The 22,393-nt window shown below is 34.1% G+C and overlaps 1 protein-coding gene across 5 annotated transcripts in view; it reads right to left on the minus strand.

Annotated features, from left to right (window-relative positions):
• Window positions 1–22,393, minus strand: part of RIMS2 (regulating synaptic membrane exocytosis 2) — a 449,695-nt gene that overhangs the window by 196,327 nt on the left and 230,975 nt on the right. For 4 of the 5 annotated variants that reach the window (XM_056484738.1, XM_056484739.1, XM_056484741.1 and 1 more), the window contains 5 exons: window positions 21,110–21,209; window positions 20,201–20,324; window positions 15,462–15,508; window positions 14,167–14,279; window positions 1,138–1,268 (listed from right to left, as the gene is read on the minus strand). In XM_056484738.1, coding sequence (XP_056340713.1) covers window positions 1,138–1,268; window positions 14,167–14,279; window positions 15,462–15,508; window positions 20,201–20,324; window positions 21,110–21,209 — 515 coding nt within the window. Of the gene's footprint in view, window positions 1–1,137; window positions 1,269–8,655; window positions 8,704–14,166; window positions 14,280–15,461; window positions 15,509–20,200; window positions 20,325–21,109; window positions 21,210–22,393 lie in introns of all 5 variants that reach the window. The other variant, XM_056484743.1, reaches the window with a different exon arrangement.

A 22,393-nucleotide genomic window follows, 5' to 3' on the forward strand; every position in this document is an offset into this window, starting at 1 on the left:
TCACAGTTTCAGCAGATATAAACACACTACAGCAGTTTGAGTAAATCAGAGATCTAAACCAACAGTTCAAATATTGGTGAGCCCAAGAAAATCTATCCAAAACCTTTTAATCATCAATGACACAGCAAATTAGGTAGTGACAGAAAATTTGTGTGTCAACATGTGGTATACAATGAAAGCAGAAAAGCAGTGTCTTCCAAAATTCTAAATAGCTTTAATTCCTGCTGAAGATAAATGGTACTGGAGACAGCCAGCATCTTCCCAGTTTAGCTTTTTGGAAAAGCAGAGGAAGTAAAAACACAAGTTACATCCCATTCTACAGATTCAGAAATCTGTTGATCTGTTATTTTGAGTAATACTGAAGTTTTGAATTATTTGGTTGGAATTGTAAAATAAAGGTAAACATGTTCCCCTACTGACACAATCTGAGGAAATACCAATTTAAAAAATCAACTGGAGAACACATGATCTCTTCTGCTGTTCTTCCCAACACCTAAACTGAAACACAGAAAATCATGTACTAAAAAGTGAAGCAGCTTTTCAGGAATAGGGTTCCTGCTACAGCTTAATTTTCCTGAGGTGCATATATAATACCATCCAGATTAACATGAGTCCTGTGCTTTAGGGGAAGTTTTCAAAGTGGAGATGAGAACTCTCAGCTGAGTCCCCTTCAGCCTCAACTCACTTATACTGTGATAAGAAATCTGTGGGTTTCAGATGCCAAACCTGTTACTGCTTTATTGTACAAAGGCTGGGCAAACCAAACTGCTTGACTCATCAGCCCAGAAATTTATGAACCCAAGTGTGTGGCATTTTCTTTGTTCTAGAGAAGAATAACTGGCATAGAAAATAAAGATATTATAAAACACTAATAACATTCTTTTCGAATAACAGATCTCCATGCAAAGACATATGTCTACCTTTCCTTTCCTTTCCTTTTCTATTCAGTATTTTATAATATAACCAGGGAAAGCAAGTTTGTGCTTAATGTTCAAAGACACCTTGCTGTTACACAGCATGTTCAACACAACAATTCAACACTGTAAGTTTTTTTCCATGTAAATATGACTGATAAACTCAGCTGTACATGTCACCTGATTTTTATTCAAATATCCCTTGTTTTTGAGTTCACCCTACCTTCTGTCTGGAAGAAAGTAAATTTTAACATAAGGATTCCTTGGCCTCCCATCTTCCCTTGAAGGAAGATCCTTTGCTCCCAGTATGGTCACTATTAACTGATGACCAACCTTGTCATACCACAGTTTTATCTGCAGGAAGAAAATATTAATTAGTGAACTCATCTCTACAATGAAGTTGTATATTAATCCTTAAAAATAATTTTGCTCATGAGCTTGTATTTATATTGATGACATTAACAGAAAATATTATATTCTACTTTTCATTTATAACAAAGAATAAAAATAAGTTAATGTTGCCATAGCTTCAGTATATAGCAGGAGTAACTCTTTTTTTAAAACCCTGTACTATAAGTACCTTACTTCATACTAACTGTTTTTCACATGGTGCTTGATTAGGATTATTCTCCCTTATATTGTATTACTTGCATTACTAATGTATGGTATTCATTATATACATTTCTGAGAAGTTTATGCACAATGAAGTCATTTTTCATCTGCTGTTGTGCTAAAGAGACTATGGGATAAACCCATAAATATTTCATCTCACTTAATATTTTTCAACATATATACACTTATTCTGAAATCATATAAGTCCTCCATAAATACTAAGAGAGGAAGGCTCAGTAGTCCAACCCTCTTCATAGCCCAACTCAGTAAGAAGGTAAAAACCACTGTTATTCATTTGTAGAAATTGTTGTTAACCAGTCTAAGGCTTGATTTGCTATCCTTTTTCACTACAGTCATTACAAGCTGCTATTAAGCTATTTCAGTTTGAATTCTATGACTGCAAATACATCAGCCAAGAAAGGGATATACCTATTTCAGAGCAGTCACTGCAGAAGAGGGAAATGGTGCAGTTAGGGCAAAACAAAGCCAGGGAGCCATTACATGGTGGTAGCACTGCAGTTTCACTAACTACAGCTTATGAGGGGGTTCACTTCATGAGGACTTCGCCTGAGACAGGACAAACTAGGACACTTACAGAAAACAGTGACCCTGCCTGAACCTAAGGGAGTCAGAGAGGATAATGCCCAGCTGCACACCTAACCAGGGAATACACCTTTGGGCATGAATATACCCTTAGCTGAGGCAGGCATAAACAGGGGAAGGTGCACTTTCTGTGGAAATCATCTCACTTAATTTCAGAGACAGGGTTTTCATCAGCTATCATAGCTCCTCATCTTCAACATTCCAGGCTCTCTAAGAAAGGTCTTGATGCAATTCTCAAGACTTTTAACCCATGAAATAGAGGCTGATTTAGCTCTCTGCCACTCCTAATACTTCACTAAGTGAGATTACACTAAGACACGCCAACTCAATTATTGGTGGCAGTGTACTTCCTTCACTGCTTCAGATCTCAAAATTCCTGTAGCCACCAACCATTTGAATGAATATTAAAAATAGGATATTTGTCCTCTCTTACCCTGTCATTGGCCCTGCTACAGACTTAATAGGTTTCTGGTACTAATAGTTAAAGGGCCCTGTGGCTACTCATCTGTGTGTGAATTTTAGATGTTGTTCTTACATTCTTTCAGGTCAAGGGCTTTGACAGTACTTTTTCTACACTGAGAATTATCTGGAATTCTAGCTGTCTCCATCAGCTACAGATCAAAAGCAGAAAGCTTTGAAACAACAGTACAGCTTTAATGACCTCTGAAGTGCAAGTCAACTTAAATGTTCTCTGACACTAAATGTATCCACCCACAGGCTTCCTTGGGAGACCTGGAGCAAAAGACAGACTTTGCTAGTCCCACATCTCAAGGGCAATAGCACTGAAGACAATCTTCTTTGTTTGCTTTTTGGGGAAAATTATGCTTGCTTAAGGAGAATGAAATATATTTGTGATACAGACATTATGACAAAATGTGACTGATTAATGTGAAATCATCTAGATATAGGTGCCAAAAATACAAGCAGAATTATGTGTTCATATGCAAGCTAAATATTTCTTCACTATATTTGTTTCAGACTGAATTTTTACATTAAAAACCTCAGTCAAAATATTTAGAGAATTACTTAAGCAGAAACTGGAATCATCTGAAACCATTGAGATGCTTTAAAATTACAGTTTGGAACAAGGGCTCAAAATTTACATTGACTTATACCTTCTACTTTTCTCTTGATGTTCTGAAAAAAAAAATTGGAAAAACTTGAAGTTAATGGGCATATTTTCCCTGTAATGCCCTTTAATTTGCCTTGTCACAGGAAAAGTCAGGAATCATAATTGAAACCATAAAGCTCTCTCTCTCCTGTATTCACACTGCTAGCACTCCAATACACAGCACAGGTACTTGCAACCCAAGCAGTCATGTGAGACTAGGATGCAAGGAGAAGAAAGGAAGAAACTGTGAGAGAATGATCAAAGAAGCCCATAGAGGAGAGAATGGGATTGCATTCTTATAGAATTAGAAGAAGGAAGAAGGAACAAATAAAAATCTGCTTTATAATTACAATGAAAGTAAAATAGACAGGATACTTCTTGGTGAAACAGGGAAGAATGGAACCACTAATGTCAGGGACCAGAGATTAACAGAAGGGCAAAAATAGAATGAATGAGAGAAATACTATGAGGTGACAAAAGAACTAGCCATGCTAACTGGCACAAAATATGTTGAAAGAGAGACTGGGATGAACAAAAATCTAACAAGATTTTTTATACATACACACACTTTTATAAGCTTAGAAATCTAAGAAACTTCACCAAATCAATCCTGATCTAAATGAAGGAAAGGGAAAGCTAAACTAACAACACATTAGATACACTACATAAAAAATTATGCTGGCTGATGCTAAAGTGAAGACTAGCACCTGTACAAAGCCTTCTTGAATGGGATTTTGTCTACCCTGATTACTTAGGATGTAGGCACCTAAGATTCACTTAGAAAGTGGTGCAACCTGAATACTTTCAGAAGTTCTTCCCATTTTGCATTGAAGTCCTGGAGACTAATTAGCCACACACATGCTCATATACTTTCCTTGCCTGGGCTCCTTCACCAGCCAGTCATGCACCTAATGCTTTATTAAGCTTCTGCTGTGACCTACATTCAGGCAAACAGGCATCTAAATTCAGTGCAGTGAGATGCTCTGAGATGGTCTGTTATTCACTGTGCATGTGCTGCACTCCTTGAGACAGGCTGCCAGGTAGGAAACACTGCCACAGAGTGCAGGAAACAGGAACTCTTCTGGAATCAGATGACTGGAGGGAATAGAGATGTGGGTCTGACCCCAGTTCCATTCTTTCTGGTTTTTAACCAGTATGGTCTATACAGAGCAATCCCCATCTAGGGTATCAGGTCTGGAAACTGCTGTGCTAAACTTAAGCATGTTTTGATAACACCACACACTTGTATTCCCAGGCAAACAGTGTCTCAGCTTCAGATGAGACTTCATACCCCAGAGAAGAATGAGATATGGAATAACTTGATGATAAAGGCACTATTTTGATACACAGATCCAAATTCTTCAGTTTAAACAGTATTTAAATAGCACATGTCCTGTTTCTGGAATAAGCTTCCTACACAGACAACAGTATATATAAAAGCTGACTGCTGGTGCTGCATTCTGAGAAGTGAAGATGCAGGTATCTAGTGTATCTATCTAGCATTCCTGTTTCACAGAATCACAGAGTGGGTAAAGTTGGTCCCCTGTAGCCTCAGCAGAAAGTGCATCCCCTGGAGAATCAACTCACCCTCTGGAGTAGTTTCAAATAGAGTTAATGGCCTGAGGTGTCCTTTATTTGGGTTGATCACTCACTGCAGGTATTGAGGTACTTAGATCTTTCCTTCAACTACACAAGTGAAAGCTCTTCCTCAAGGCATCTCAAACTTACCTGAAGTTGTATAGTAGTATATAAGTTATATAAATTAAGGACATAAATTCAGTTTGCTAGATTTCATATTTTTCTATTAGATCTCATCTTCAGTAAAAGTTTAAAGACTGAGATCAGAGTGTAGAAAAGAAGTAATCATCTATAAGAACATCTGATATATTTGCCTAAGGGAATTAGTCAAGATCTAGATAATGCTGTCACACTTTCTATACTGTCTCATGAATGCTTGAGTGTTTGCTCAACTATGCAATTCTAATGCAGTTTTATGTACAACACATGCAGGCAAAACATATCTTCAGTCATGACTTAGATTTAGAAACAGAAAATATTTGAAGATTTAAATCCTATGCTAGTTTTTTCTTTGTTATATAAGGGGTACTTCACAAATTTCATGAAAAGAGCAAAAACTTGTGCCACTGGGAGAGACCATCTGCCCTAGAGCTGATTTTTACCACCACAACCTACTCAAACATCACTGGCTTTTAGAGACAGCTGGCCAGGCATTTTTTCTTTCTTCTGTTGCTCATTATAATTTTTCATGTAACCTACATAGATGCTTCTTATGTTTATTATTATTTTAAAACTATATATTACTTTTCTTTCTCACATTATTCTGAAACAAAAAATATACCAGTAGGATTTGTTGTTTGAAAAAAGAAAAGTCTCAGATTATTTTTAAAAATACTTGCAGTAATCATTTTATTGGACTTAAGCTTATGTAGATGCTGAAACTGCCCTGAGGTGGTGATGTCTTTGGCATAGCTGAGGCCAGTTTTGAATGTTGTTAAACATACATCTAAAAAATCCTGACTACTGAGGATTGCTAAATCAAACTACTATTGCTTTCTGCTTCAGCTGCTGTCTGATATGCTTGAACAACTAAAAGAAAAGGCTGTCAAATGGAAAAGCTTGTACGATATAAAGGCCAGAAAATTATAGAAGTATTTAGGCTGCCCTAATCTATATTTCTTTTTAAAATCTCTTTTTCAGTGGTTTTGCCTTGTACATATTTTATACATGATTAAATATATTGATGTTCTGTATTAAAGCCAAAAGGATGATTGAAATTTTTGATGTTAGAAAAAATCCAGAGGCAACTCTGGCTCAAAAGAACACTTTGCTAAGTAAACAAGAGATACTGCATAGAAAACAGTTTTAAGAACAGATTTTTCTCTACAAAGATTCATAAAACATCACTCTGCAAGTTAGAAAATTACTGGTATGCTAAACTGAATCTAAAATTTCAGGAAAAAAAAGATACATTTCTACAGGTACTGTAAGATTAGTAAAAGCTCAGAGGGCTTTTGATAGGAAAGAAACTGAGTGTTTGTCTTCCCAATAAAATAATGATGGCTCTATGAAATCATCCAGTGAGCTAGAAGAGGAATGGACTGACATGGAGGGAAGTGTGGAAGAGGAGCTTTTGCCAGAAAGGATCAGTTTCAGCCTAACAAGTAAAGAAGATGCAAGCAAGAATAAAGATATGTATTTCCTGTTGAGAGCAATGAAACAAATAAGTATAAACAGAATGTTTGGAGATTCTCATTCTTGTAAGGAGTTCTACAGACACAGCTATACCTTAGCCCTCAATGAAATGTATACTTCCTGACAACCATAAACAGCAGCTCAGAGCTCTGATTTAGTGAATTTGTCATGCCAAAAAAAGTAACCAGAGTTCTGCACTGCTGCTGGACTGCTAATACCCTTGTTTGAAGATCACTGGAGAATTTCTCTTTTTTCTGCAGCCTGTGTGGTAAATATATCTAACATTAATCTCTTTAAACTATCTACTATCACTACTAAAAGTGGGCAGATGGATGACTTTTTGTTTCAGACTAGTTGTAAAGATTTTGCCAAGGTCATAGTTTTAAGTTCTTCAGGAACTCTTGTCAAAACCCTTATGTTTAATGTTGACTATTAGAAAGCTCTGCAAAAAAAAAAAAACTGTTAGACAGGTCCACAAGGACTCCACAGGCATTGATTGTGTAGAGACAAAACTGGGGCTAAGGACAATTCTTACCTACAATATAAAAAATAATCCATCCAAGGGGTGAGCAAGTAAGCCTTAAACATTTTCACCTCTTGTTAGATATTTTCTAGCAAACATGACACTTCTTTTCTTTTCTCAACTACCATAATCATTTGAGCAAAGTATTTTTTTTATTAGAGGATATTAGTCTAAGTAGAACAGACAATTTTTATGTCTATGTCTTTATTTTGTATAATGAGATTAAAATAAGAAATTACTACATGTTATTTCTACATTCCAGTATTTCATGAAACATGCAGGTTTCAGGCAGAGATTTCCTTTTTAAATTGAACAATCAACTCTAATATAATTTTAAAATTTATTTAGCACAAATATAAAAAGAAAAGAAATATTTAAAAACTACTTATGTCATATATAATATTTAGCTGTATAAACTATTTAACAACATGTAATTTACCCCTCTTATTTCATTATCATGAGCAGAATCCAACAATCCAACTTTCTTAATCATACTAAAGGATGGTTTAAATTTCTCATACATAGCCAGTTTATGTCAATAGAACATAGTATATTAACTTTAAAACATACAATCACGGCATTATTTTATAATCTCCTTTTTCTTTAAAAGTTCTTAATTTTGAATTTATATTTAAGCAGTTGTAAGGAGTAATTTTGACAACACTATGTTGAAAATAAAAATTATACTTTAGGAAATATGAGTCATATTTTATGTCTTATTTACAGTCTTTCTTAGACTTCCTTTATGAATATATATATATATATATATATATATATCTGTATGAGCTCTTTTCCATTCTATAATGAAAATCAGTCATCTCTTTTTGATCATTTAGATCATCCTTTACATCTTGGTCAGTCAATCAAACAAAAACATTTATAAAGCTGCCACAGAAATTATTAACATCTCCATAAAGATATTTTTGTAAGAAAATCAGATAATATTCTAGTTATAAAAAAAAATGAAAAACATGCAGAAAAGCAAGATTAGCATTGTAACATATTAGTAAAACCTACTTTTGCATAAATCTATAGTACCTTAGGAGCTTCCTAATGAACAAAAGGCAAACAACTTGTACCTAAACAGAATATCAAAGCTAAATAAATTCAGTAAGACAATGGGAAAATTAATTTTTTATTAAAGTAGAGTTCTGGTTATTTTGATGTCCTTAAAAAGGCAAGAACCAAGTTTCATACACAAGCAATTTGTTTATTTAAATAAGGTACAAATTTTTTGCCTGTCTTCTACTGAAGGCGCTACTATTATGTGGAAAATGCAAAAAATTATATATTAAGTAATGATAATGAATGATTTAAAGAGACATTAATCTTTATATAAACTCAAGCACAAAATTATTTATTGCTTAAACAGCACACAAATTTTGTATGTGGGATGCATAGCCGTCATGGCTATTGAAACCTGTATAAGGTTAATATTAGGCAGACAGCAAACTAAAACTAATTGTCTCTTTAAATTTTAATTTAATATTTTAACCCCCATGCAGAATTGTACAAGCTGCTCACAAGATGACATGAAAGTTGTTAATATGGTTTAAAGCAACACACTCAAAATATGGGAAAACGAACTACAATGTAACGTTTTCCTACTATGCATTTTCCATAACAAACAAAAGAAAAACCCACAACTTTAGTTTCTGTCAGGCAGACGAAGTCTTTACCTGAACCCTAGGAACAAAAGGCGTTGTTCTTCTACTAAGGCTTTGGCTCTGGTAAGCAAAATTAAAGAAAAAGCAATAAAACAAAACCAAAAACGACAACACGCTGGAAACTAAAAGACCAAAAGTAAAAACAAAGACACATAACTATTACTTTAAACACAGCTTTACACCAACAACATATTTATCTAACAAAAAGTATTTTAATGCAATGCATAAATTAAATCTGCAAATCTGTTACCAAATCATATCAAAACCCTGTGGTGGAAATTCTTGCCTTAGGGAAGTCAGCAGGAATTTTACCACTGATTCCCCAGGAGCAAGAATTTCTCTTTGCAAGTCTGTAGACAACATTTACAATAGATTTAGAAATAACATGTAACAAAAAGAACAGGTAGGCAAAGTGTGATTTAAAAGTGGGGTTGGAAACATAAGTTAAGGTTGATCATCTCTTTCAGGGAGATTGTACATACATGCATGTTCAGAGAGAAACAAGTAAGGTTCACCCACTGACAGATTTGGTTGCTCAGGAAAGTGAGTAAAATAAAAGGTTTTCTCTTTTTTTGTGACTTTAAGAGTCATAGTCATGTCTATGAAAAGTCCTCCTAAATACTTAGAAAACAATTAAAAGAAACATTAACATTATGCAGTAATGGTGTTAACCTGGTATTACCCTGGTATTGACATTACACAGGGGAAGGTACTATCTATGTATTTTAACTCCCTAGCAATCATGACAGAAATGACATATGGTATACACACAAAACCCTTGCATGAAATGGGATCTAGACAGTTTAGCAAAATGCATATATAGATGAATTTATAATATATTTTTGTGCTGCAACACTTCAGACCACATCCAGCCTTGTTGCCTCCAGTGGCTACATCAAGACTACATGGAGTACAGGCAACACAAATTCCTGGACTAGCTGCAAATTCCAATGAACCACTCCCCACATTAAGCTTAGGGCAAAAGCTAACGGAGTGGCACAGAATTGGTACAGAGTATGGGGCATGGACAGGAAAAGCAGCATGTGCTGATGCCTCAGAGGGCTGGGGAGTTGGAGAACAGGAGCATGAAGTAGGTCACAACAGACATCTGACAGATTGGAATCACCTTTACCTCTGCTCAGTTTTCCTAAGATTATTGATCTAATTCAAAATGATAGAAAGAAGCTTCTACTCAATATTCACTTATATTAGAAATGTACCCAAAGCATGGAAATAGGCACTGTGATGATGCTTCTGCCACCCTCCTTATTTGGCATGCACAGATGCTGGAGAAATCTGTTCTATAAAATGTGTGAAGTAATCTGTTCTTACACCAAAGAAAGAGGATATATAAGAAAATCTGACAGTCTGGATCACGGGTTTTGTCTGATGTGCTCCCTGCGTTCTGCAAGGTGCAGCAGCTGCACTCTACCTGCCACTCTGCATGGGCAGGACTGCAGAGCCCAGTGTTAACAGTGTCAGAATGTGACTTAGTCACAAAAAAAGTAGATCTTCAGCTTGCTTCAGCTCCATTTTACAAGGGAAAAATAAATTATCACAGAATATTGCAATCCCAAGAGAGACAGAATCTCTCCCACCATGCACCAAGGGTTCTCACCTGTCATATTCTGCCTTGGAAATGGAGGAAAATCAACACATTGTGTGCACTACCTAGAACTTTCCAGGTTTTGATGTTAGAGCAACAGCAATTTAATTGTATAGAGGTATAAAGGGGAGGAAGAAAAAGAAAAAGAACATGTGAAAGAGGAGAGGGAGCATGTAATGTACTTAATCTCAACTCCTCAATGTGCTGACATATAGGCTCTTCATAATGTACAATAAAGGCTTTCTATAATGCTGCATATATTACAACTCTGACTAATAAAACTTTATTTTTATTGCTTTATAAACTGAATATGTAGGGGAAATCTATTGAAGTGGTTCTGTGGTTCAAGTGTACAGGGAAATAGATTAATTTTATAAACTACATCCCTTTTCTGCTAGAACTTCCACCAGTACAAAAATTAAATACTGTGATTTTAAACTTGTATCCATTTACATGGTCTTATAGTTATGTTTTTGTTCCCTAAACCTAACTATTGGAAAAGCATTTCAAGTTATACTTTTCACACAGTATCAAAAATGTAGCCAAAATTCAATTGTTAAGAGCACCAACATATAAAGGATACTTTTGACTTTTGCAAAATAATATTAAAGGAAAAAGAACTCAGTGAAAAAATACGGAAACAAGAACGAGACAAAGCAAATAATAAAAAACTATAATTGCAATAACAGTCAGATACTCCCTTGAAAAACAACATGAATAAAAAGTGCTATAAAATAAAACAAAGATAATATGGATAAGTTATATTAGTAAGTTACAGCACACTATAGTTTACTGTAATTGCACATAATTTGTTCAATTAAATATGTACTTGGGCAGAACAATTATTAATGTAAAGAAGATTTCCTCTCTGTGTGAGATGGTTTACTTTCTGGTCAATCCTATTAGTCAGCTCTAGACTGACACTGTAACCTTCTCAAAGAAAACACACAGACCAATGCCAATACAGAGGAAAACATGGAAGACTGAACAAAGATATCCCTGAATACTACAGTGGCATTGCTGCAGCTAAACCAACCAAAACCATAGTGAACATAAGGAAATAGATTCCAAAGCACTATTAATCTATAAAAATAATTTAAAGATCTAGACCACTGTCTGAATATACCTATATTCAAGTATCCTTTCAAATACTTCAGACTTTCATCCAAACCGCTGCATCTCCATTTCTGCCCACAACTCTTGTACTTCACTGCCTATATTTCACAGTAACCACAGCTGCACTAAGTAGTGAACAGCAGTTCAAAGGCACAGAAAATATGGAAAACACTTCCAAAGTCTTGCCTTTCATCTGTTCCCTGAGATCCATCGCACCTGCTTGAGTTCAGCCACCATCACCCAGAACGTCATCGACCCATCACTTCGACAAAGAACAGCATCCTGCCCTTATTTATTGCAAGGGTGTTCTCCTGTCAAGGCACTCCCCATAAAGAGCACATTCACAATTTAGTATTTCCTTTCATTTCTACCTTACTCAGCTATTTTGAATGAATATGTGATCCATCAACTGTTCTGTTAGAAAAGAGCTGATTAAGACAAGGAAAACCAAAATACTGAAGCACATCCATTTTATAGCATTCAAAGTAAAATAGTTTTTGTAACTTGAGGAGATTTTTAAAATTCAGTTTTACCTAACTACTTCATCTTTGTTAAAGATCTAAAATTAGAAAATCTCAAATCCATTCTAATTTTTCAAAACATCTCCAACTTTACAAACAGATATTTTCACAAACTCTTCCAAAGTTTCAAAACTTTTAAAAAATGTAGAATGATAAACCCAAATATTAAAAAGTGAAGGAAAAACTACTCATCATACTATATTCAAGAACATAAACACGCAAATCTGATGTCACAAAATTCTTAGTTTTTCAAAACGATCTTAAAATATCAGATCAAACACTGATTGTTTTGAAAACACTGCTCCTGTAGAATACTTCAATTCTCATAAAGTCTTTGATTTCTAAAAATGCATATTAGCCTATATACTGCAATGTGCCCAGTTAGATCCCATGTTGCCAACCCATCCAGAGCATCTTCAGACACTATGACACCACTCTTGCCCACAAAGCAAAAAGTTTAGTACTTGTCTCCCAAAGTCTTGACTCAACCCAGGAGGAGCCCTTAACATGATTAACATGAAATACAGCTATTTCCATTGTTTCATTGTGTTCTCAGATAGATATCATCTGCTCTCTGAGGGAAACACAGATAATATGTAGCAGGGAGTATTGAATGTAATTGCAAAGAGTATGTATGGAAGTAACCAAAAAAAATAAGAAATATTTTCTAATGTCTCTTGATGTTATTTGGTTTCCTTAGATGGAAAGAGACTTTTTAGAATAGGCATTTATATATTGAAATATTCAAAAAATAAATAAAAACAGGAATTATGCCTTCTTGAGTTAAACACTGAATTTTATATGCCATTCTGAGAAATAAAGCCTTTGGATTTCTGTTATTCTCAATAAATTAGAATATACCTCAAAATGTCCAATACTATAATTATATACCTCAAACTTCAGTATCCTATCAAACCACTAAATCAAAAGACATAGTGACTTCACTAAAAATCCTAATCTAAAACTGATAATGATTTTGATCTGAAACTCAGAAAGTCAGTTCTATGTGGTTCCTATCTGGACAATTATTCCATAGTATATGTGCACTGAGCAGCTAACTCTGGCTCTTGAATTTCCTGCTGGGAGCTAGGCACCACAACTTTTTGACAGTCTAATCTTTTATGAAGTTTAGATAAAAGAAATTAATTTCTTCCTTGTCTCCCCATCAACAATTTTTACTGTCTTGTAAAAAAATGAGGGTTTTTAGAAAATTTGGTCTGTGTATTTTGACAGTTCATGTTCCCTTGTCATTGTGTTTTTACAAGGCACTCTGCATTCTAGTCAAGATTTTTAGTTTTTCCATTTATCCAAATGATTGAATTTTTTGAAGTAGTGAAATACAACAACTACAGGAAAAATAAATTATATATTGTAAATGGTTGTTCTGATGAGCAAACAATGTCGCATGCACTGCAAAATGGAGTAAACATGGCCACAGAAGAGACAAAAATAATATCCATCTTGTCTATCAATATCACCAACCATTTCTGTGAGACCCAGAAGCAGTCTTCTTGGATTTTATGCATATTTTTATGGTACACTCAGCATATAAAACTTGGAAGTAAAGTGAATGTGACATTTCCAAACTTGTTCAACACCAGTTTTGCACTGCTTCCATTTCATTTGCCTTTTCAATATGGTGGGCCACAACTGAGCACTTTTGAAAAATCACACTTTGGAATTGTAAATAACATGGAAAGGTGCACAAAACCCAACTTCTTCAGTTTATTACAAAAAAAGTACCCTTCAAAAGAAAACATCCACATAATGAACTTTCTTCTCGGTGAGAGTGAAGAACAAAACTGAGTAACACTGGTACAAAGAATACAACATGAGTAAAATATCAGAGGGATATCTGGAGAAGTTATATATGAAAGTTAGTGCATAAGAAATAAGCAGTCATAACAACCAGGCACAAAGGTAAATAAAATCTACCAATTCTACACATAAGTGTGACATTTGAAAAAATGTTTACACTCAACAGCACAAACATAACTGGAGGCCAAGATAAGACCTTTCTGAAAATTTGACTTCACCAGTCTAGCTTACCAGAAAAATATACATGTAAATACCAAATTCAACTCATATAAAATTTCCAAAAGCTAATAAAATGGAATATGATTATGAAATTCTGTTCCTGCCTAGACTGAGATGTATAGCATCAAACAAAAACATAGCTAGTTTTAATTAGAAATTTCTGCTAGAGGTAGCTAGCACTACAGTAAGAGATGTATATGCTGCAAAAAGCACAACATTAATATCAATGAAATGTTTACATACTGAAAGTTGTCCAGACAAGAACTGTGGAACATCCCTTAACATGCCAGGACTCATAGGAGAAGTCACTGAAATAGAAGGTCGGTCCATTTTTTGAGATTCAAATGAACTAGAACCTGTAATTATAAACAAAAATATTTTATAAAATAGTAGCAGTAATGCATGTATTTCAACATTCTTTAAACAGAAATTGTAGAAATATAACCAAACATGCAGTAAAGTTGTGATAAATATTACTTTTTAAAATGTATTTAAAATTACCAAATAATGCTGCTCAATCTTTTGGTGATCAGATGCAATCAGGAGCTTTTATATACAGAATGGAAAATAAATTATTCAGATATTCCTGGCTGTAATTGTCAGTAAGTTGAAGGCCCAAAAATAAACACTTTACTGTCAAATGAATTCAGCCTTCTGACTTATTATCTTGTACAATCAGACTAATTTTAAATTTGATTTTTACAAAATTATCAAGATGGTTTTGTGCATTTTGTTTTGTGCATTTTTATGCATTTTGTATGTTATTTTTTGTGCATTTTTTTTCAAATCTACAAGGTCTGAAAATGGTCAGAGGACAAGTTTTGACATGCAAAACATAGAGGAAAAGTGAAGTATTTGTATAAATACAAAGGACAATCCACATCTCACAGAACATAAAATGAATTTTAAGAATTGGGCAGTAAGTTAAAAAGTTACTGAATGAGTTTTTCATATTATTATAATCAAGCTTGTGCCATTTCATTTATTCATGGCTTCTATTATAATAGCATTCTAAAAAAATGATAAAAAATAACTCCAGGCTGAAATCCATCTTATCAGATCTAAGCCAAAGTACAAGTTATTCTTGCCTACATGAAATATGGGTTTAGTCAATTTAAGTAGCACTGAGTGGTTCTAATAAAGTAAGGGTATTCTGAGTTCAAAGTAGCTATCATTCAGGCTGTAAACAAAAAACATTTCTATCCCATTTTTAGTTTATAAGATGCAACTGAAATGCAAAGCAAGAGAACAGGAAATTAAAAATTGTTATTAATGTTTTTATATATTAGTTAGAATTATACTTTCTTCAATCAAAACTCATCTAAGCTTATAACCAATATCAAACCTAAATCACAATATCCTGAGTTTTGATAGCTTATTATTAAACAAAGGTAGATAGATAATACAGTAAGATGACATATTGAGACAGATCTAGACAAAAAGACAAGACCTATACTGACTGCAGAGGACATTCTTCATTCTATTTGTGCTTACATAAAAGAGAGAGAAGGTTTTCCTACCCCACAATTGAAACTTACTGGACTCCAGCTGTGCATGTGTGCTGTCAGGTATTCTGGGAATGTCCCTGAAATCAGGAAAATTAAGACAGGCTGATCCTTTATCTAACAAGCAAATTTAAATTTCAGTTACACTATAACACTTCCCAATCCACCGTGGAATGCCTCAGGAATGGTGGCTGTCTTCAGCCACTGGGATGATTATCTGTTATCCAGTATAAATAATTTCATTTGTCAAATTAAATCCTACAGAACAGATTTGGTAGATGCAGGAGACACGCTGCACAGTCACATAATAAAATAATTCAGTAAATAAAAGAACAATCTCAGAGTTAATGGTAGACTAAAACTGTGAGTAGTAGAATTTACAATGTCATAATACATTAATCAAATTTACTGGACCTTCACTCAAACATACTCGGCTGCCAATCATGGCTATCCAAGTATATTCCTTACTGTCCTTGAACCACAAATTTAATCAATAACCAAATAAAATGTATAAATTCATCTGGCAAAAATGCATTCCTTCATATACATGTTCCAACACCTGTATTAAATTGTGTGCATGTAATTTTTAAAGCACTCAATCACACCCCCCTAGCAAAGGAATATATTCCTCCTCTGAGGGGCATTACTGCATGCTAATAAAAACTATCAATATGCTAATAAACAATTTCAGAGCTATTTGAGCAAATCCAAGCAAGATGAAGAGCTTCAGTTGTGAGTCACAGCAATACCAGTATTTACAATCAATTTACAATTACAAATTACACTTGTGAGTTTCAGTCGGTTCCTCCAAGGCCACGGCCACTCCTGCGGGGTGGCCATGGGGAGGAGAGGCTGGGGCTGCACCCTGCTGGCTCCTGGGCTGCTTCTGGGATGACATATTCAATAAAGCAAAAAACAGCTGTGCAGCAGCTGAGAGAGGAAACAATGAGGAAAAAGAGCCATGGGATAAGTGCTGTTGCAGACACCAAGGCCAGGGAAGAAGAGGGAGGAGGAGGATGGGCTGCCACTCCCTTTCCCCATGGGCTGCTTGGCAGAGAGGGAGGCAGAAAAAACAGGAAAAAATAAGTAAATTTGAGCCTGGGAAGAAGAGAGGTAAGGGTAAGGAGGCTTCTGTTTCGGTTTTATTTCTCACTGTTCTTAGCTTTTATTAATTCCTAACAAATTAATCTTCCTCAAATTTGTTTTGCCCATGATGGTAACTGCTGAGTGGTCCATAAACCTTTTCATCTTATTTCCTCCCCCAGTCCTGCTGAGGAGGGAAATGAAAACAGCAAGTCTTTGGTGCTCAGTCAAGGTCAACCCATCACAAGGGTAAATGAAAAGGAAGAGGAAATGAAAAATGTTCCACTGATATCTACTGTCTCATACAATGAAAGAGTCGATATATAGATAACTTATCTATTTCTTTTAGAAAAGTTTTCCAGAATACCTTTAGTATATCTTTTCCAAACATTTTTCAAGACTCACTAGAAAGACAGCTTTACTAAGCAGACTGAGGAATCTTTCCAAGTGAGTTGATGCACAGTATCCAAAAATTGAAATAATCCAGAAGGCAAGAAACTGCTCTAAGTGCCCACTACAGACAGGAAAAAAATCTCTCTTGTTAGTACCCAAAACTTGTGAGAAACTCACAAGCACTGCTGAAGAAGCAAATATTTAAGTTTGTATATTTGATATAAGGAGAATTTATAACAGGATCCAATACCTGCCGAGTAATTGACTCAGAAATACACGCTTGAGCTTAACTCAAAAATACAAAAAGATTTGGTCTACCATATGAGTCTAAAAAGAAAACCTTTAAAAAAAAAGAAATATATACAATACATAAATCATTCTGAACAGAGTGAATAAGAGTTTTCTATAGATAGCTGAAAAAATAAACTTGAGAGCTTTGAACATTATCATTTATGCTCCTAAAGCATACAGATCCCAGTATTTCATGGTAGCATGACTGATATTTCTTAAAAGGAACTCTCATAGAGATAAACAGATGGAGGAGAAACAAAATTAGTTTCACAATGACTCTTTGCATAATAAGTTATGCTCCACTGTAAACAGGTTGTATAGAGTAATTATTAAACACAGTGCATTATTTCTTCCAAATTCAAAACTGAAGAAACCATGAAAATAACATTAATTTAAAGTTATTTCTGAGAATTAGAAGGCAGAAAATAGGTAAGTTCCTGTATGCAAGGGACAGTGAGCTCACACTGATTAGCAACTCAGCCATCAATTTTTATTTTAAGATGGAAAAAGTGGTAAACTGTATGACAAACTGTCATGTTTTGTTTTGTTGAGATGTTTTTTAGAATGGCTTTCAATTTTATCTGCCTTGCCAGCTTAGCTTGTAATCTTCAGTTTTCATAGCACTCAGCCCATAATAAAGAGAAAAACTAATAATTGTGTTCACTGGAATTTGGTTTTGTTCTCGGAATATCTGGATGCAACAACAGATTCTCAGCTAAGTTAATTGCTTTTAACTGAAGATTTCTTGCATGATTTAGTGTTGCCATGAAACTATCAATAAATTCTCCTTATAAATAATAAGATTTATCTCAATGCAAAAGCAAAATTCTTTAACCAGGCATCAATAATTCTAATAAAAATAAATATCACTTCTTGTATCTGGTAAATAAGAATTTTAAAATACTTTACATACACTGAAACTTTATTTCCCAGAGCAGAAGACAGTCCTATGAATCCTTGCACAAGCATAGGCTATTATTTTTTATTGTCCATTTGATTATGAACTGAAATCATCTAAACTGGGAAAAGTAATACAGCCTTTCCAGTTCACCATCTTTAACTTCATTAAAAACATTTCTGACAATATGCTGTTAATATCAAACTCCCAAGAGTTACACACACCTGTCCAGAATCCAAAACCTACCAAGTTGTAGGAAGTATTCATCACTGAGACTCTTTTACATCTACTGCAAAATGACACTGGGAATTAAATACACTGAACAACTCTTTTATCACTGGTCTAGCTCAGTTCTTCAGACTATGAGGCAAGTGGTTGATGCAAAAAAAAGACCTCTTGAGAGCCCACATCACTGTTTAGGAATTATAGGTGAGCTGCCCGAGTGACAGCCACATAGCAGAAGACATGATGATAAGGAAGCTGAACAAGAGACAGCAAATATAAAAACACAAGAAATAATACAGGAGATTTTACATGATGAAGAGAATGCAGAAAGATTTTTTAAATGAGTGTTTTCAAGATGTGAGTTGTTCCTTGAAACTTTTGCTATAAACTTCTATTTGAGAGATACTATGAAAGATTTATGCATTAAATTAATTTGAGACCTCCTTTTCTGAGACAAGAAATGTAGTCTGTTCCTTGACATTACTATTATACCCACACCTCCCAAGTTATGCAAAGCTTTTTAATGATAGGACAGACAATACAGTCTTTACCCTAAAGGGGTTGCAATTCCATATGCATGCAGGAGATAACTTCTCATCTCACTGACAAGATAAAGCTGTTTTTTTGTTATTATCAAGTTTGTTTAAAATTGCCACACCAAATTAAGTTACTATACTTTAAGTTCCTGATGTGTCCAACACCATAAATTCTTATTATAAGATCTTATTATAAACCATACCACTCGTTCTCACTGAAATGCTATTCTCAGATTATATAGTTCTAGATTTTTTTAGTACTTCTTAATTTATAGTCATGTTTTCTTATATTAAGGTGCATCTTATAAAAAATAAAGGGTTAAATATATTTATTAAAATGTAATTATAGAATCCTAAAACAGTCCAGGTTGGAAGTGATCTTGAAAGATCATCTGGTCCAACCTAACATGGAAAAGGGAATCTGGCTATTACTTATCATCCTGTCCAGTTATGTCCTGTATATCACAATAAATTCTGAGGGGAAAAAAGAAAATTTTAATAACTTTAAACACCTTCAAAATCAATGATAATCATTCCCCTCTTCACAACCCTGATGTGACCAGATAATTAACTTCCAATGGAGAATTAAAAATGTGATGAATGTGGCTTTAGGGTGTAGGAACTTGGAAGGAAAAAAACAATTGAAGAAGAGGAAGTACTCACAGTCCAATACAACATAGCAACTACTGCTATGCAAGAAAAAATTAAGTATAGAAATTGAGAGTTAAGTTTGAAGGTAAATAAAAATGGGCAATGTACAGCACCAAAGAAAAAGTCACACACAGTTCTGACTATGCATTCAGATGTGTTCTGTATTAGATAACAAGCAATAATTTAATAATTCCATAGATGAAGATGATGTGATGTGGTTTTGAGAATTTCCAAAGCATACTGATTTTTTCATTAGCATACTATATTTCACATAAAATTCTACTTTTCAGACTCTCAATAAATAGAGTTTATCATCAGTTCATAGACCAAATATGATGTCATAATTTTATGCATTATAAAAAATGGGAATGGAAATAAAAATCAACAGTCAAGGATTACAACAACAAATATAACCACAGTTTCAGAGGCAATATAGGCTGGCTCATCAACTGAAAAGCCAGAGAAGGGAACCTATTTTTAACCATAATAGCAGATGATGCCTGAGACTGAGAATACAGGATTTCACACCAGCTCTTTTTACTCACTGACATGATCTATCGTTCCAGCTACACTTTTGGTTTACAGAAATTTGCATAAAATTTTTCTGTTTACAATGTTAATGAATGTTTTATATACTCCATCCTAAAAGTCAAAAATTTTATCATATTTAATAAAAAACCCATAAAATTACTTACCCTATTGGTCTTGAAACTACAAGCTCTACTTGTGGCTCAGGTTTGGATTCTAAAATGATATTATACACCTCCTCAAAGGTGGCTCCTTGTAGTATCCTTCCATTCCATTCTAATACTTCATCACCTGTAAGTCAAGTAACAACACCCTGCTTAGGAAGTCAGCTGTTGACAGCACTTACAGTAACAATTTAAGCCATTCTAGTGTCAGCTTTTTGGATTGTAAAGCCTGTATTGTAGAACAAGTTTGGAGGCCTTTGTGCAGAAAAACCCTGAGTATTAAAGGTTTCCTGCTGCCCAGCTTCAAATATGTAAAGTTCTGTGAAGCAATAATACAATCAGTAGGACCCCTATTGAGTTAGATGCTGCTCTTACTCGCTTTGGCAGTTGTGACTTACAGAAATCCCAACATGCTCTTTAGAAAATTCATATCTAAAACATCATATCTCATCAACTTACTGGTTTGAAGATCCATGTACTTTTACAAGTTTAGTGTTTAAGGTTCAGATAATTCTTATGTTAATAGACAATATTCCTTGAACATTCTCCAATCTAGCAATCTATGGTTTGCATGTTGGAACAGAAGCAGCTTCCTAGCCAAGGTGGTTCTGCTCATACATTTGTAATAGCTTGGTTTGCTCTAAATAAGATATGAACAACAAAATGACTGGGGAGGACATCAGTGGAATATTATTTTGAGTATAAAAATGAGCAAAAAATGTTAAAAATAATTTTTTAACAACGTGAGAATATATATTTCACAAAAGCAACCATCTACTAACAGTGTCAGGTTGAATTCTGCTGAATTTCATCACATCTATTTGATATAATTTCACATGTAATTAAACTTGCTCACTTGTTATCACCTTCAGAAAAGCAACTCAGAAGTATAGATTTATAGTAGATACATACCTGGTCTAAGATGCCCAACTGTATCAGCTAAGCTTCCTTTTTTAACTTTGGTGATAAATGCGCAGAGTCGACCTGATTCAGTCATCTTTCCTCCTACTACCTGTTTCAAATAGGAAGTATTTTCACAGTATGAAAATTACTTTAAATTATTTAAATGTTTGGGCAATAGAAAGAAGAATTCAGCTTTTTCCTTGGGCATTATGTAATCCAGATAATACATATACACTTGAAACAAACACCACAGAAGTTTGGCTACGAAAGGTTATTTTTTGTAGCTATTCTGGAAACTTGTACAACTGAAAAACAAGGGAAATAGAGAATTCTAAAGCATTTAAATTTTAGCAAATACATATATAGTATCTCATTGTATTATAAATTACCATTCAAAACAATTTAAGGTACTGCTCACTTCACTACTCTTTTAACTGGAAAAAGATTTATTAATAAAACAGAACTCAGGATGTTCACAATAAGCATTGAAGTTCCCTTCGGCTTGGCAAGTCAGATAAAAACATTTGTCACACTGGAAATTTCTCTACAGGGAACTTTAACAGGTTTGACCTTAATATTTATGTTAGAATCAGATTTACATGTCAGAATCTTCAAATTCTTAAGGTTTCTTAACAGTCTCCATACTGGGATTTAAAATTTGTAATACTAAATCCAGTTTAGTTTACTTTCAATATGTAAATACTTGAAAATTCAGGGCAGGGATAACTGTTGGAAATCACTCTTTCCAGATGTCTATTGAGATTAAAAAGTAGTTACTCTTGAATCTGAATCTCACTGAAGAGTTCATCCTCATGATATGAGATTTTAGAAATTTTAACATAGATGTTCAAACAAAAAGTGCTGCCTACTGGCACTGTTAATCTTTTCTCTTGCATCTTCTGACAATAAGACAAAAATAAACATATTAAACTTGATGTTCAACTGGCTTCTCCACTGACTTCAAATAAAATTATTTATTAATTAAATAAAAATTTTAAATATTTCCAAAATATGTTAGTATATGTAATATATAATAACATTGATTTAATCCTTACTCATGGGGTATGACTATAACCTTATCTGTATACCTGAGGTGAAGTAAGAGTCATGCTAAATACAGCAAGCATATGGAATCAAAATAAATATATGTTTGTTTATTTCACTGTTTATAGTTTGTTCTCATTCTTGTACTAGTATTTCTGGAATTGCAAATAATAATATCACTCAAAATTGAGATCAATGTATGAGCTAGAAATAATTCATAATGTGTTTAAAGAGCACTGCATCATGAAA

Source organism: Oenanthe melanoleuca, chromosome 2 (genome assembly GCF_029582105.1).
Source record: "Oenanthe melanoleuca isolate GR-GAL-2019-014 chromosome 2, OMel1.0, whole genome shotgun sequence".
In the NCBI taxonomy this organism is placed as follows: Eukaryota; Metazoa; Chordata; class Aves; order Passeriformes; family Muscicapidae; genus Oenanthe; species Oenanthe melanoleuca.